We start from the raw sequence: 18,297 nt of genomic DNA on the forward strand, positions 1-18,297 counted from the left end.
GGACCACTGCCACGCTGTCCTCTAGCATTTCACTTCGAATGGGGGTCTCAAACGTGCCCCGCAAGGGGGGCACGTTTTTTTTTTTACACGCAACACAGTTCATTAATTCTAATTAATGGTCACCGAGCTTGCCTGCACTCCACCTTAGTTACAGCTCAACCACCCCCAACCCACACACACACACCCCTTCGTCAGCCCCTTTGCGGGCGGCTAATTAACAATTCTGCACACGTCCAGCCACAGACGAGGCCCAGAAGCGTGAAGATTCTCATATCCATAGACAATCCGCCGCACATCTCGAATACTATCAATACCCTCGGCCTGGTAATGTTTTGATAGGGGCGGCAATAGCTGAAGCACAGGATATTAAAAAAAAAGAAATCCCCCAGTGTTTAAGAGCCACGATAGCACCGAGCCTCCTTCTCATTCATATTGACATTAAGAACTTCTTTATCTCTCTCCCCCAAGAAAAACCCTTTACAATCTTTCCCTCTGAGCACACAATAAAGAATAATATGATTTCTGTTTACCTAGATATCAGCTGGTATTTCTAAGCATGCTGACAGGCAATAGCTGCAACAGTATATTAGACCCCAATCTGGTATCTACAAATGTCAAGAGTTAAAACACACACACACACACACACACACACACACACACACACACACACACACAAAACGTGCCGTTTTGATGAAGGTGAGTGGGGGACAGATGCTCAAGCTTGGTCCCCTCAAAAAAAAAAATCTTAAAAAGAAACAAAGTTCAGATAAACATATTTAGCGGCTCGCGTCAGTAACAATATTCAGCTGTCAATCTTAATGGTGGGCGAGGGAACCGGAGAGCAGAGCTTGCTGGGAAATGGGATAATGCAATCTCTAGCAGATGTCCAGACGCTGCCTGGCCTCCCTTTGGACTCCCCTGGTAAGCAGAGGCAAGGCAAATTAGGCTAATTCAAAGCCGTCTGCTGGAGTCCTAATATTTCATATGCTACAGAAGATATCATTCAAATCCAGCCCCAGTCTCTCTATTGTGTTTGTCTCCTTTTATACGTCTCCTCTATTGGAAGAAATAAGGAGCTGACCTTTGAAAGATTGCGAGGGGGACGGTGCACACAACTGGTGATTACTGGCTGTGATAGATTCAAACGAGACTGACTTAGAGTCACTGGTCTTATTGTTTTAGAACAGGTGAATGGGTCAGACTTATTCTACTTATATACAACTTAATTCCATATACATGTCACAAAGGTAGGTTTAGGGAGGACAGGAGACTAAGATAAACAACCAGTTTGGCAACATCTCCATATCTTAATCCTTCAAGCACTAGCCACGAAAGCATCTAATATTATTTTTTGTACATAGCCCATTCCTCTTATTTTGTTTTACAATTTAATGACCACATTGAGCCTCAGCTATCAAGGGATAACAAGCAGCATCAACACAGCAAACATATGTCTATATATATATATATATATATATATAATAATAATAAATATTCATATCACCATTAAGCGGGAATTAAAAGTTTAGAGAAAAACTGTGAAAAAAGTACTCATAATCTCAAACTAAAACGTCTAAACCATGACAGTAAATACCTGTATTTGAACTGGAATCTTGCTGCTGGTGATTTGTTACAGCTGGGGAAATTCTAGATTGTTTGATAGGCCTACTACAAAAACTGCAAGTTCAGCAGTAGTACCGAGATGGATCTGAGAGATGATGTTGACTGAAACTGAGAGAAAATAAAGCCAATGCAGCTCACCTAAATTCACATAAAAAATGGAACCAACGCTGAAGAGTCATGAATTGAAAAGCTAACCCAGACAAGAGTTCAGGAAAATTCTGGATTGAACACTCTACATATACCTCTGACTTGAAAGATGTGTATCACTACTTTATTGAAGGGGCTTTTTAAAGGGATAATATGTCACATGTCTGGTCACAGAAAGTGTGCTCCTTCCAAACAGATCAAAGTTCTGAGATCTGGCTTTGGTTTGAGTCACCAAAACCATATCCAGTTAGATCAGCAAAGACACTTGGCAACAGATTGTCCTGTTTCTGTTATTTCTTCGTTAAAAACTTGAAAAGTTTTAATGCTGCATTCTTAGAAAAATGTTGTAACGTTTGCATTTTTGTTATACTATAATATTCCAATATTGTCAATGATTTAATTAATAAGTTAGTTAAGAGAACTATTTTCACACAATAAATGAAAAGAACAATCTGTAGCACAGATCTGTTATCTTGTTGAGAGAGATCTTTTGGGTTAAGAGTGCAGACAACCTTTGAGCATTCTGCTGACATTGTTTCTTTTGGTGAGTTATAGCCAGACGTGTTCCATTTTGCTGAGCAAGATTTTTGGTGAGGGGAATATACAGCGTGGACAATCTTGTAGAGACACACACGCACGCACACACACACACACACACACACACACACACACACACACACACACATGCACAAACACACATGCACAAACACACACACACACACACACACACACAAACACACAAACACACTCACACACACTTAGCACAAGAACTGTCAGGGCAGCAGAGATGTCGATCAAGAGGCTGTCTGTACCTTGTCCAGGGAGAAGGTCTTAGTGAGAGCAAAGCCCCAGCCCTCCTCGAAGGCCCGGCGGATCATGGCGGCGCTGGTGGTGGGAGGCGCGCTGGCCAAGCCGAACGGGTTGGGGAAGCGGATGCCGGCCATCTCCACACTGATGTCCACGGTGTCGATGGCGGTGTGGAAGAGAGGCAGTTCAGGCTCACTGGGGACCCTGTGACCATGCAGAGACTGCAGAGAGAGAAAGAGAGAGAGAGAGAGATAACATAGCGAGGCAGATGGACAGGGAGAGACGAAACAGAAAACAGAAAAGAGAGACAGAGGGAGGGAAAAAAGATAGCGACAGACAGGCATAGAGAGAGAACACAGGGAGAGGAAAAGAAAGAGAACACAGGGAGAGGAAAAGAGAGAGAACACAGGAAGAGAGGAAAAAAGAGAGAGAACACAGGAAGAGAGGAAGAGAGAGAGAGAACATGGGAAGAGAGGAAAAGAGAGAGAACACAGTGAGAGAGGCAAAGAGAGAGAACACAGGAAGAGAGGCAAAGAGAGAACACAGGAAGAGAGGAAGAGAGAGAGAACACAGGAAGAGAGGAAGAGAGAGAGAGAACATGGGAAGAGAGGAAAAGAGAGAGAACACAGTGAGAGAGGAAAAGAGAGAGAGAACATGGGAAGAGAGGAAAAGAGAGAGAACACAGTGAGAGAGGAAAAGAGAGAGAACATGGGAAGAGAGGAAAAGAGAGAGAACACAGTGAGAGAGGAAAAGAGAGAGAGAACATGGGAAGAGAGGAAAAGAGAGAGAACACAGTGAGAGAGGAAAAGAGAGAGAAGGGCAGATAACAAATGCAGAAGAGTGGAGTCAACATTCAGCAGACAGACGAACAGAAATTAATCAAATTCAATTTCATTTGTAGGGCGCTTCCTCCTGATGACACTGTGGCGTGCACCTTCACACGGGGCTACAGGCTGATAACACAGCACGCCTGAGAGCTAGTTATTTCCAGGCAGAATCATTACACGTCCTGTTATACTACTGCACACAGAGCTAAACACACACACACACATACAACACTCAAAATGACATTAGGCAGACCCACAAAAACACACAAACACACGCACGCACACACACATACATCCGCGCACACACACATACACGCACACACACACACACACACACACACACACACACACACACACACACACACACACACACACACACACACACACACACACACACACACACACACACACACACACACACAAATAACTTTGACATCACACAATGATCAGGAGGGTGCCACTGCACATTGTCTCTATTTCAACATAAATGTGTTTTATTTAATTATTTCTTATTTGTTTTCAGTGTTGTTTATCTCTCTGGATGATGGCGTGCAAGCAGGCAGCGCAAGTCATACACTGACAGGCACCCTAATTAGCCAAGCATTTATCAGACGCTTATGATTGCTTCTACACTGATGTCACAGTTCTCTAACGAACGATGGAGAGAGAGAGAGAAAGAGAGAGAAATAAGGCACAGGTACAGTGTGCTACACTAGTGCTCATAACAAAATAACACACACACACACACACACACACACATCTGAACTAATATGTTTCAGAGTTTAGCAACACAGCTTTCCAATGTCACAATGCCTTCAGTTGTTTAATAGGAGTTTTAAGGTAACATGAACATACAATAAATTGGTGTTATTTTTCTAAACTGTGTGCAACTGGCATCTCATTAATAGATATGTGGCATGACTATTAGTTTAATTTAAATTAAAATCTTCTCAAAAATCCTTCCTTGACCAGAGCTGCATAAATGCTTGCCTGAAGCTGTTGTCCAACGATCATTGCTAAATTAATTTCACAAGCTACCGTACAGTATATACATAATAACCTTTAAGGTATATTTCTATTAAGCTTGGCAGATAAAACAACCTTTACTTTTGCCGTTGTTGCTGGTTAGTGGCAGTGCCGAAATGATTGTTTCATAATAACACTGGAAAGTGGCTGGCTAGCTAAAATGGAAAATAATCAATCGCACATTAATCCACTCAGGTAGGCAAAGATGCCAAGGGAAGATGTGCCGTGCTGTCACAAGTGATCTTTGAGCACCGCTGATGCTAATATGGAAACCTTTGCATGAAAATGGTTCAATTCATCAAGTTACCAAATCCATTACTGTAAAAAGTAAAAAGCAATTTACTTGGCTCCTTTCCCCATCCTTGCTAAAAGTGGCAATTTAACCCACAGATAAACACTCGTCCCCTGCATTATTCTGACCCACCACGGCCATGGGCCCACAATTAACCCCTACACGAAAGCAGTCGCCCGCGGGCAAGTGTTGCACTTTTAGCGTGTGATTTCAGCCTGGGGGAGTGGGAAACAGGGTCAGGAGCCTGTGAGTGGTAGGGCTGCCTGGGCGGGTGTTGACCCTACGGGGCCTGGGGTTGGCCAGAGGGGAGCATTAAGTTGTCTCGCTGGTGCCTGATACCCACCAGCAGGCCTGCCTGGAATCCATTTGCACTGCACTGTGTCTGACTTGAATCACAGAACTGAGGCTCTTAATTTCTGTTCTTAAAGACCGTACACACAGCATGCATAATGAGAGTTTAGAGAAAGAGCGACGCAGAAATTGAGACAGAGAGTAAGAGAGCACTAGTGTCAGAGAGAGGGAGTGTTGTTTAGCTTGCCTTGTTCCTCGTGCTTCAGTAAAAACAAGACTCACTGAGACATTGATACTCTCACTGAATAAAAAAGGGGAAAGTGGGAAAAATAAATAAAAAAGGGGGAAGTGCCCTTGAGCAAGGCACCTAACCCCTAACTGCTCCCCGAGCGCCGCTCCGGGTTAGTGTGTGCTTCACCTCACTGTGTGTTTCACTAATCCACGGATTGGGATAAATGCCGAGACCAAATTTCCCTCACAGGATCAAAAACAGTATATATATATATATACTATATATATATATATATATATATATATATATATATATATATATATATATACATACACACTATATACTAGCCCGCTGGACCAATCCACAACATCTTCTGAACTGTGTCAAAGAATGGCTTTTTGAACTACTGCAAGTTTAAATACTATGCATTAGTTCCGTATTCCATGGAAACATATAATGCAACCTCGAAATAAATAAAAAAATAATGCAGTGGAATAAGTGTTAGCCTAACTACTAGCTGCACTGTAAGATATCTATGTTTAATGTGGTGTGACCGTATCAAGATAAAACAGACACAGCACAGCAATACATTCTGGTATACTCCAAGTGTTCTGGATGTGGCCTTAGCCACAACCCAAGCAATGGGTTTCATTCCTGCTGGGAGCCTAAGTGCTCGCACAAAATGTATGGTGCCTGCACTTTCCTAAGAGCATCTGTTAAATGGATCGATGCCAACACCAGCCACTGTTGCAAATCAGACCTTTTATCAACTCTTTGCGGGTCAGGCATTCATGCACGCGATTCGAGTCCTCACATCAAGTGTCAGAGAGCATCTGTGTCTGTGCGGTATTAAAGTACTGGCCTCCACGTCCATGTGGAACATATGCAAGGCTTTCATCTTCACAATTAATCAGCTCTCCAAATCCTACCTCTTCTGCTGGGTTTTGTGATTCTAACACAGGACTTAATTCCAGACATCTGCTTCTGTCTCACCAGCACAAAGGCATCACCCCCCCCCCACACACACCCGTGTGTGTGTGTGTGTGTGTGTGTGTGTGTGTGTGAAAAATATTGCTGTTGACATGCATACCTGATTGGTTAACAAGCTTAAAGAATACTAGACTAGTATACTAGACACAGCGGAAGAAAAACAGATGCTGAAACTGGTGAGCATGCATTGGCCATTACACTGCACACTGTAGTAGACCATTCATGGTAAATGACATTATAAACACAGTGGCTATGGAAGACCAAAAGACCAAATGTTGATCAAATAATTCCTTCACTATGTTCACACAATTGCTGAGGAAATGACGCTATGTGCTACTTGGTTATGCATCAGTGAAGCAATACATTTGCTCTTTGAATAGCTGGGAGTATAGCACAATACTTTTTCTATCACATTACTGCTACTACTACAATCTGCCTTATATCATGTCCTCAGCCTCAAACAATTGGGACTTGCATGACACTAAAGGTTTTCCAGACAAACTGACCCAAGTTGGTATTAGCTTGTGCGTTGTGCGTAGACAGAAATGTATACACTACATTATACATCTTTATAATTAAAACATCCCCCTCCGTTCTACCTCTGGCATCAATGTATTTTTAAACCCAAAGCCTGCAAAAATATGGATAGAATGATGAGAGGTGAGGACAATTTTACACGACTTCCTGGCAGGCCTTTCGTGCCTGTGAATTAATTACCCAAATCTCTGTTTTCTGATGCAAAGCCACAGGAAAATATTTTGGTCCACCACGGCATCACTGTCAATTAGCTAGATGTTTTTCCATGAACTGCCCAAATGTGTCATGAATGAGTTGAGCTCTGGCACTAACTTGATATGGTGTGAAGTCCAAGTATTATTCTAGAGTATTTCACATGGCTCTAGTACATGCAATTCTTTTTTGTAGTACTGCATAAAATTGGTGTCGTAATGTGGGTTTTCAGACCCTGGCTGAAATCACAGATTTTGTCATTTTTTATGGTGAACACAGGCTATTGGAGGAGACAAAATCCTTTTACAGCAATGCTTTGTTCTGTCAAAGATAACCTCGGGTGAATGTCTGTCACTGTAGGGCTTTGCTGAATTGCATGTCTAGCATGAAGAAGCCTGCACCTGGCCTTCTCTCAAATACTGTAGCAACTGGTTACATAGCAATATGCTAAAGCTTTAAATTAAAGTCACAGTGGCATTCTCAGTGGGAGATAACATGCGCTGTGTGGTCAGAGAGAGAGAGACCCACCTGAATGTACTTGTGGATGTGCCAGGAGGCCTGCTTCCCGTCGTTGACCGACTCCACCGTGGTGTTGGCCAGGCCCGCCACGTCCCCACCAGCGAAGACCCACGGCTCACTGCACTGCATGGTCTCCGGGTTCAGGTCAGGGAGACCCCATCTGTTTAAACGGATGGGAGCCATGGCCTCCTTCACTGCACAGGGAAAAAGAGAGAGAATGGGTAAGAGAGAGAGGGGGAAGGGGGAGATTGAGAGAGAGTGTGAGAAAGAGAGTCAGTGAGGTCCGGGGAGAGGTTTGCTTGATAGACTGGAAACCACACAGCGAGTAATATAAAGTATCTGACAAGACAAACGACTTGGGAGTGGATCCCCCCTCCGCCTCTCCCCCACCCCATTCTTCCTTGCCTTTCTCTTGACTCAGGTTAATGTAACATCTCCTGATGCATTTCATTCACCGTTAGCACATTAGCCAGGAGACACTCTGTCAAACTGATCTACATTACAAAATGGCCGCCTACCCTCCTTCCCTTTCCTACCCCTCCCAACTCCATACATACCTGTACAATTCATCTTACACAGGCAGTGCTTTTCAGCACAGACGATGGACTACATCTATCAATGCGGGCAGTTTTTAAATACAGATCTACGAGCTGCGTGAGATGTATTGCTCTCTATTACAATGACTGGGAAAACTTCACCTTTCCCGTCCGCCCAATGCAGGAAGTTCTATATGATGCCAGTGGGTAGGCTGTACAATGGGGTCTACAAATGATAGAATGCAGATGCTGCCTCATTTTTCATGTGCACATTCATAAACACCGACTAGGCCACTGCCACAACTGTAGGCTAGAATATTACATATACATTGCTTGAGTGGAGACAAGAGCAGAGAATCTGAGCGAAGAGAAGAGAAGAGAAGAGAAGAGAAGAGAAAAAGAAAAGAAGAGAAATAGGAGACAGAAGGGAGGAATAATTCCAGATAATAAATAAAAACACTGGCCACATTTAGTCTTTCATCTGTGCTGGGCCAAGCTATGACCGAATATTTGACATAGACAGGAGGACCACACCTGATCAGGAACTGGTTACCAGCAATCAGACAATAACGGAATAGAGCGACATGACTTTTACGTAGTGTGGACAATGGGTAGGCCTACTAAGCACTACCGTATGTGGATTATATAGTGAGACCCAGACTTGATACTGTAGATTGCCTAAAATTAGTAGAATATTAAAATGTACAGTACTGATTTAAAAAAAGTGTTGTTGAAATCAATGCAAACTACTGTGATCACCTTAATGAAATAACAATAGATATTGATTCACTTCATAAACTGTTGAACTGACCACGGAAATCAATGACAACATAAATTGGTGATGAATTGGAACGAACTGACCTTGACGATCAACATGATAAAAAGCTGTTGGATTACTTAAATTTTATGTAGATTCCTGAGAGCAATGATTCTTGAGCAAGTCTGCTAGAAACTAACAATAGAAGATGTTCAGATTCATAGCACACAATAGAACTATAGATACAGCCTTGTTACCTGCAATAAAGCAAACAGTAAAAAATGGATAATCAAATTTGGTATTTTGTCTGAACTGTGACATCTACACCTGCACCTAGTTTCACACAACATTAAATCCTAGACATTACTGAATTGGCTGAGCTAAAGTGTTTGCTCGCTGTCTATCCACTGGTGAGTTTGGGTTAAATCAGCAGAGCTAAAGGAAGACACAGTCACACACCTCACAAAATTCAAGAGTTGGCCCATGTATTTTTGCTAAATTGAAAAGTATATGCATAAAAAAAAAATATTCCATCTTGAATCCAGAGGACAGCAAAACACTGTTTAGGTCACTTATACTGTGTCCTCAAATAAGCGCACAGGAGTTTTAGTGGACTTAACATGGTGACCCTAGGGGTTAAACCTGACACTGAAGGCTCTGATGGTCAGCTTTGATAACATCAACACTTCACGTTCACTGATAGTGAATGGCCTGCTTCCCAGAAAGCAAACTCACAACAAGGCAGAAATCTCAGAATTTGACCAGATTGTGGGTTTACCCACTCACCCTGCTGGAGAAGGAACCCAGATGAGACTCTGTGTTGAGATTTTGTTTAAAAGGCTGGTAAACCAGACCCAATTGTTGATCTGCCACATTGAGAGAGAGAGAGAGAGAGAGAGAGAGAGAGAGAGAGAGAGAGAGAGAAAGAGAGAGGGGGGATTTCTACATCTGGAATCAGTAATAGTGATTATGTCTGAAAAGTTCTTGCATTAGATATATTTCAGAAATGTTACCGTTAGTCATGCATGGCGAGAGAGAGAATGATAATATTCAACCAAGCTCAGGAAATGCAGTCATAAATCATAACATGGTAACACAAGCATTATGTTGAAATGGTTAAATATATGTGTAATATTTGAGAATTTGGGAGTTTTCAAACTGCTTTTGGATTTAGTGTGGGGGAGTTAAGATCATAGATGCCAGACTTGTTGATAAAAACCTGTCGGGAATCCATCTGCTGTTGGCAATTTGTTGGTGGGCATGAGATTGCATGCTTTGCGAGTTCCTCTGGTGCTAATTGTTTTTCCTGGCTATCTGACTGTTTGGACAGTTTTGATAGAGAGACAGTAATCAGAAAAGCTTTCACACTTTGCTATGTTAGTCCTTTTAGCACTTACCATATACCGCCCGCCTGCCTCAAGTGTATTATTGCTATTGCATTTGTTTACCTGAGATTTTGACTGAAATTATTGTTAAACTTTACTTTCTACTCAAGTCTATGTTCTTTTTGACCCCATGCCAACATCCAAGTATCGGTTACACTGACATTTGGTTAAAAAGTCTATTTAATTTAGATAAACCTAAATGATTGAACCAAGGAAGCAATTGTAAAAATGGAGGAAATCATGAAGTAACAAAAGAAGATGAAACAGTGAGCTGTAAATGTTAAACCATTACAGGAGGATTATTTGGGTTACAGTAGGGTGTTCAACAGTGCTTTAAAAGAAAACACTTGGTGATGAAATAAGGGGAAATACAAATAAAGTAATGTTTACAGGCTCTCTTCCACCGTGTAGCTTAACATTACACAAGATGGATACTTTTATGTGGATATTTATTTACAGCAATCATTCAACGGCTGTAAAACTGCACTGAAGTCCACACCAAAGAAGATAGATGAGTTGTATATACTCGCAGCGGCAGCTCAGAAAATAATGTGAGAAAAGCATGCATATTAAGTATGCATATATGTGATCTTGACCATGAATGTCATTAATAACAATGTGCCATTATTCAGGGTCTGCTAGGGTTATATACAGCACACAATGCAAGTACAGGATCTTCTTTCTCATCAAAATGGCAACGCCTTGTTTCAGAGATTCTATTCTTAATTACAGCCTAGCAAAGATGACAGATGTGCTGGGGAGAAGCTGTGCAGCCCCTCCTCATTAGACTGCTGTTTACGCGCACACTTTCTGAAGCCTTCTTAGAAAGTGCTGCTAGGACCTCCAGCGACCTCTCCATTTCACCCTGTGAGTGGAGAGATGAATATTGTCTGTTTCGATGCTTTACATGAGTGCACACGTGTGGATGTACGCACACAGACACAGACACACACACAGACACACACACACACACACACACACACACACACACCTCAGGGAGGCAGTGTTCTCTCTCACTCTCTCTTTCTGTCTATTTGCTCTCTCCTTTTCCTTGCCTCCCTCCTCACCTTTGAAGAGGCTGTGGAGTGTGACGGGCCCTCTCATTCTTCTAAGAGATCGGTCTTAAGTAAAATAGCTTCTGCACAGACACACACACACACACACACACATACACACACAGATACACACACCACACAGACTCTCTATCTCACACACATACACACACACACACACACACACACACACACACACACACACACACACACACACAGACTCTCTCCCTCACACACATACACACACACACACACACACACACACACACACACACACAGACTCTCTCCCACACACACATACACACACACACACACACAAACACACAGACTCTCTCACACACACACACACACACACACACACAGTAATCCACACAGACGACACACGGGCATCCTTCTGAGACAGCTTGGCGCAGGCAGATGCAGATTGCCAGGGCCCATTAACCAAAGGGGATCCATGCTGCCTCCGGTGCACTGTGTCACGGTGGAAAAACCAAAGCCGCCGGCCGGCTCACACTGAGCGCAGTGCACACAGCCCTTCCTATTCGCTCCTAGCGGGGTGGTCTGTGTGTGTGTGTGTGTGTGTGTGTGTGTGTGTGTGTGTGTGTGTGTGTGTGTGGGGGGGGCTCTCTCCTCCTAAAACTCCCGACACCCATCGCAAATGAACTGAAACTCCACAATCCGATTTCTGTGAATACTGCCTACTTTTGCTTTACATGGCTAAAGCCAAGGTTCCGCATTGTACCATCAACTAAGTCCATTAGCAATGTGAAGGGTTCTATGTCTCATTTGTTTCCCTTCTCTCTCTAAAACTGACTTGAAAAGATTTCTGGGAAAGAGGGCCATGGTAAAAAAGTACTTGAGACGGGAAGAAATCAAATGAAAAAGATTAAACTCTTCAATAACTTAAGCCTTTTCACCAAATTTTGCCATTTACATCAAGTCTGCTGCTTTTTTTGTCACTCTGTATGTGACAATGACACATACCTGAAAGAAATACAACCCAGTATCTCCACCTCACCTACCCTCTGAGCACAAAACCGAAAACTTTAAAAGCTTTTCTTCCAAATTGATAAGTTAGCCAAGGTCACGGCACATCTCCATGCGGCTTTTCAGCGGCTAACAGCCGGTCTACACCATGTTACATCCACAGAGCGGAAAAAAAAAAAGTTTTAGAACACAGGTCTAATTTTTCTGAATGTAGGGCCTACGCGCCGCCATCACGTCTTGTGTAGCCATTTCCATTGATTATAGTGGAAGCTAATTGTCACAGCATACGCTCCACAAATGGAACGCTTCAGTTAAGTGCCTTGGGTAGCCTGCTTGCAAATTAGTTATGTGTGTTATATGATACGGAAACAGAGGCAAAAGTAACCAAACGGAATCTCACATGCCCACAGTGAGCAATTTCCCCACTCTTTTGACAGTCTTCCATCGTGGTACAACAAAGCACACGAGTGATTCATTAGCACATGGCTGGAGCCAGACACTCCCAGCCACACAACAGAGGAAGGAAACAATGCACAACAAAACTAAAGAGGGAGAAATCCTCTGTGATAAATTAGCTCGGGAGGGGTCTGTGATCACAGTCATTACCACTGATGTGGGGTGATTAATGTATTGCTGAGGTGTGAATATTTAAGCGTGGCGTAGATGGTGGGGGTTGTGTCTGGGTTGGTGATTCCTCCTCCAGAATGACGGTAGTCTTATGGGGAGACTTTCCATCATGCCACACTGTGGCAACTGACACGTATACACCCCCCACCAAACACACACACACACACACACACACACACACACACACACACACACAACAAAACACACACACACACACACACAAACACACCACTCAAACTCTAGCCAGGGGATCTAATAAGGACCTCGCTCCTCTCGTGGGCCGGCCCTCCAGATTACCCAGCTTGCATTTCCCGCCTAGTCAGCTTTTCCTTTTTCGCAGAGAAAATCGCATGCAGCCAACCGCCACCCCTGCATCGGACCGGGGTGGGGGGAGTACTTGAGTGGGTAAGTAATTCATATTTCCTTCAATGAAAGAATACAGACTTGCAGGGATAAAAGGAGCAACAGAGGGGGAGAAAAGATCATCGCTCAGCAATCCCGAGATACAATATGAAACAGAATGAACCTTGGACAATATAGTATACAGATACAGTATGCTGAGTGTGCGAAGGAAAATACTGTGTGTTGTGCAACACATGAGGCACCTGGGGTCAGGCGCAACTGTTGGAATGGGCCGCTGGCAGAGGACGCTCAGTTAAACCAGCATACTTCAGTGATGTGTTATGCCTTGATTTCATGTAGCAGTCCACTATGGTGGTAGAAAAGGGGGGGGGGGTGTTTGAATTCCTCAAAGGGGTGATCCCTTTAATGTTCTGGTCAGGCTTTCTCGCCAGTTTAGCTAAAGTGCTCTGTGTATGGGCATATGATTCCTCAATGAACCAAAAGATAGAGTAGAACTGTTCCCTTGCTGAAAGATAGAGTAGAACTGTTCCCTTGCTGAAAGATAGCTTTTTAGCCGTAAAGTATTTGTTCTGACTTTAACCAGATGAGGACGGTGGCTGACTATGGTCAAAAAAGAGCGGTAAATAAAACAACACATGCCTGAAAAAAATGGCAGTGCAAAAATATGCTTACGTTTATGTTTCTTAGCTGATGCTTTTGTCCAAAGCTACTTACAATGACATCAATAAACATTACACTAACATTACAAGTAACAATTTAAAGTAAAGTTATATACCCTTATACAAAATACTAATTTTAACAATAGACAAATGAATAATGACAACCACCATGAACATATACACATACACCATATACAATATATAAAATGATGAAAATGATTAAAATGCCACATATAATCAAGAAAAAACCTCTCTCTATCTTTCACAAACACACACACACACACACACACATGCACACACACACACAGATTGAGACAGAGAGAGAAAGACAGAGAGACACACTGATCCATGACAGCAATGAGGCTTAGCAAAAAGGAAATACAAAATCACTATCAAATTAAGCTAGTTAGCTTGCAGTCATGCAGACTGTTTAATTCTTCCTCATATCAGAGATTCCTCATGTTTTAATTAACCTTGTGGGCTAATTGCCAATAATAACAATGGCCTCCTCCAGTATGAGGACACCTCTGCTAATTTAGAGCAAATTCCACGCACGCTCTGCAATGCTGGGTCAATCATCGAGGTCTTCCTTTCAAAGAGCATCTAAAATGGAGTCTGCAGGGAGAACCTCACACTTTTCCTTTGCACGACGAAGCATATTGTCACCACTTGTGCAAAGCTTTGATTTACAGTCAAGCATTCATTGTTGGAATATGGACCATTGACTTCAAACAAAGCTTGATTGAATCTCCTCAACTGACGCTTGTGAAAAGTGCAGAAAAAAAAAAATCTACCAGTGGAGCGGTTAATCTGTGGACCAATGGCAAGAGGGGCTTGACAAAACAAATACACTGTGGCGGCCTAACGTTTGCCCTGGGACACACTGGGTTGCAATCATTTGGTTGAGTAAATGTGTATTTTACAGTCATGGCTAATTATGAATCCATGTAGAACAAGCTCTGTTTCTGCGCGCTTAAGCAACCGAGGTCTGCACCGGCATATCTGTGAAGCTTCACAGAGCTGGGTAATGGCTTCAGTGGGTAACCAGTTGTGAACGCCCCGGTATAACCCCACCACCGCCACCACCAGCACCATCACCACCACACCCCACCCCCCAGCTCTATAATAAATCTCATTACTGAGCATCCGTGTCATCCGTGGTCATCTTTGGGCCAAGCCACCGTCCCGTGATGTACTCTCTGTTTGCTTGGGAATCATAGCAGGTGTGCCCTTTACGGCTGTAATCTAATTAGCTTGACATCACCGGGGTGTCAGAAAGCAAGGAGTGCTCCACCAGCCCTCACCTACTGCACACACACACACACACACACACACACACACACACACACACACACACACACACACCTCAAACACTCAAACAAAGAAAGTGGTAAACTTTGTTTGTCCAAAAAAAAAACACCCCATGGCACAGGGTCACACAAGAATATTTAGTTTGAAGTGCCGTTTGTTGTGAACTCTGCTGAAAGAATAGGAGGCCGATGCAAAAACAGAAAGATGCAAAAACAACGACAGAAAAAAAACAGCACAGTAATAAAAAAAACAGCACAGTAATAATAAAAACAGCACAGTAATAATAAAAACAGCACAGTAATAATAAAAACAGAATAGCTCATTGCTTGGCCCAAAGCAACACAGGATCCTCCTCTCCTCTCCTCCTGATGGAACTACTGCCTCTTTTCTCTATCCCTCTCTGGTTAGAGTGAAGGAGACAGAGCGAGAGAAAGAGATGGCGAGAGAATTCTCCAGGAATAATACCAGGTGTAACATCTGCATAATGATTTGTGCTTCTCTCCTGGAGGGGCTGTCGCAGAGGCCTCAGTGATAATCCTTTCAAACAGGTTTTAAAGCACAGGGCCATTTGTCAAGTCCGGAGAGCTCATTCAAGGCCATTTGTCACAAACATTGCCATGTGCTAGAGAAAATGAACCGCTAAAATCCAAGCAAAAAGCCACCATTAAAAATAAATAAATAAATAAAACACCACTCCAACACCCACACACATGTTTTGAATGCAGTTAGAGCTGAATAGGATTGTTATGGCGACACAAAGTGACACGGGTGTGTTGGGTGGTGGTGTGTGTGAGAGAGATTTCTTCAGAAAGAGAATTAAAGACGCATGCTGGGGTGAACGATGAGAGTTAGGGCTGGGGGAGCCTTCCGGAACTTCCGTGGCAGTACGTTGCCAGCCGCTGAAACAATGTTATGATTTCCAATTTTACCGCTTGCCACGAAAACAAGTGGGCAGATTACGGCTGACAGTGGGACACCTGTTCAAATCTGCCATCGCTCACTTCATCACTTAATCAAAGACTTCTGCCAGAGCTAGTCAGCCAAACTAATTTGGCCTAATGGAAATGAATTGGGTGGTGAAACGGTGCTGGCAACGTAGCATTTTCAGCCTAAAATGCCAGCACTTCATAGGACTGAAGTGCATCACCACCTATTTACCAAAGCACTTAGCGAAACTTCCTCATGTACTGGCTTATGTAAACACAGTATTACAAACTTCAGGCCACTTCAGACTGTTCTATTCATTATAACCTTTTAATGTACAGGGCCGCTGTGTACAACTCAACAAAAAACGGTCAGCAAAACTGTCCTATGTGTGCAAATGGGCCAATATGTGAGGACTTGACACGCAAATATCCCTCAACTACTAGCATTGTGAAGAGCCGTATAATAAGCAGAAATATCCCTCAACTACTAGCATTGTGAAGAGCCGTATAATAAGCAGAAATATCCCTCAACTACTAGCATTGTGAAGAGCCGTATAGCATTGTGAAGAGCCGTATAATAAGCAGAAATATCCTTCAACCCTATTCTGTCCCTCATTTTAAACTACCTTTTCTGTTCACATCACTGCATTTCATCTACAAGTGCTGTGACATTTCATTTCACCCCAGTTACAGTCCAAATGAGAAGAGAAGCTAAGAGAAGAAAAAGAGCTACGAGAAGAAAAAGAGGGGGATATTAACAGAATGATTAGTCTAACAGTACAAATAGTTTCTGTGGTAAGTGCAACGGACAGAAAGTGTCGCCTTCTACCTTTCGGGTCACTCAGACCAGAGCCGAATGCGCTGATGACGTAGTCAGCTTTGAGCCGGATCGTCTGGTCCGCGTCCTCCACCCACTCCCCGTCCTCGCTCTGTTCCGTCCTGCAGAACTCCATGCCCGCCACCCGGCCTGCCTTCATGATGACCTCAAGCGGAGACAGGAAGGGAAGGAACTCACACTTCTCCTCCTTCGCCAGCTCCATCTGTAATATAGTTGACATATGTAAGTCGCTTTGGCTAAAAAGTGCGTCAGTCAAATGTAATGTAATCTGCAGAGTCCAGGAAAACCACTCACACAGGTGCCGTAATACTGACCACATGGACGTCAGGAAATAGCATAGATGACCTCTGTTTAAGTTCACTCTTAACGTATACTGTTTAATAACCAGTGAAGTTAACTATTAATAATAGAATGTTCCCTTGAAAATAACCTTGTGGGTGGAAAACTATGTTTACTAAGAGAACTTTATTAAAACTAAAGAGAACTTTATTAAAAACTAACAGAGAGAGTAAATACAACCAACTTTGCATAGTGTCCTTCAACTCCCTTTTCTTAATAAACTAACTCACACACACACACGTGCAGATAAAATAGAACTTGTTCAAATACACTCACGCGTGAGACACACATAAAGAGGTGAAAATTTGCTGGACACCTTTGCCATAACGTTTTCTATTTTGAGCATTCTTTTAAATTGTTTTGCGGTTCGTGCAATATCGAAGAGAATTTTTCTATATTATGTGAAGGTTAGTGACGCCCACTGAAGTCCAAAAATGAACTATATCACATAAACAAACTTAATTAGTTAGAGGAGGTCGTGGTGGCAGCAGCAGCTTATCAGTGTACCTCTGCTGAAGAAGAGTAAACATATGAATCACTATTTTCATTTTCTCATTTCTCTATGTGTCATTTCTGTCGTTTCTATGGCAGCATGTGGTGTCTTCTGAGGGAGAGGGGCTAAAGACACGATGAGTCGATTTGGCAGACAGATCAAAAATAGACCGTGGATCTGATACCAAGGAAGTCACTTACTGTACCTTTGCAACTCATTTCATGTATCATTCTCATTCTTTTACTTTAGTGCAATACAGAGGGCATACTATTTTTACACGCCTGTGCATTAGTGACAATAGTAATGACTTTCTGCATTTAATTCATTGCATTAGCTGCTGTGTAAAAATGTACACACATGCTAGCTTTAAACAATTTCTACTCAATATTAGTTTTGCTGATACATGGACTAATGTTGCGGTGAAGGGGAAAGAAGTGTGCTTTTAAAAAAAAAAAAAAAAAAAGAGAAAATGGGGTGAGTGCGAAGTGGGAGCTCTTCCTCAGGGACCTGTCTCATAGAGACACACAGAGATCTAAATGGA

General features: G+C 42.7%; 1 protein-coding gene across 8 annotated transcripts in view; it reads right to left on the reverse strand.

Moving 5' to 3' along the window:
- The window catches only part of dpyda.1 (dihydropyrimidine dehydrogenase a, tandem duplicate 1), a 157,482-nt gene that overhangs the window by 73,770 nt on the left and 65,415 nt on the right, over positions 1–18,297 (reverse strand). For all 8 annotated transcript variants that reach the window (XR_007196075.1, XR_007196077.1, XR_007196076.1 and 5 more), the window contains 3 exons: positions 16,916–17,126; positions 7,493–7,677; positions 2,583–2,798 (listed from right to left, as the gene is read on the reverse strand). Coding sequence is in view for 5 of the 8 variants with exons in the window: in XM_048265810.1 (XP_048121767.1) it covers positions 2,583–2,798; positions 7,493–7,677; positions 16,916–17,126 (612 nt within the window). In the remaining 3 variants the exon portion in view is untranslated. The remainder of the gene's footprint in view (positions 1–2,582; positions 2,799–7,492; positions 7,678–16,915; positions 17,127–18,297) is intronic.

The sequence above is a fragment of the Alosa alosa genome, chromosome 16 (genome assembly GCF_017589495.1).
Source record: "Alosa alosa isolate M-15738 ecotype Scorff River chromosome 16, AALO_Geno_1.1, whole genome shotgun sequence".
Classification (NCBI taxonomy): Eukaryota; Metazoa; Chordata; class Actinopteri; order Clupeiformes; family Clupeidae; genus Alosa; species Alosa alosa.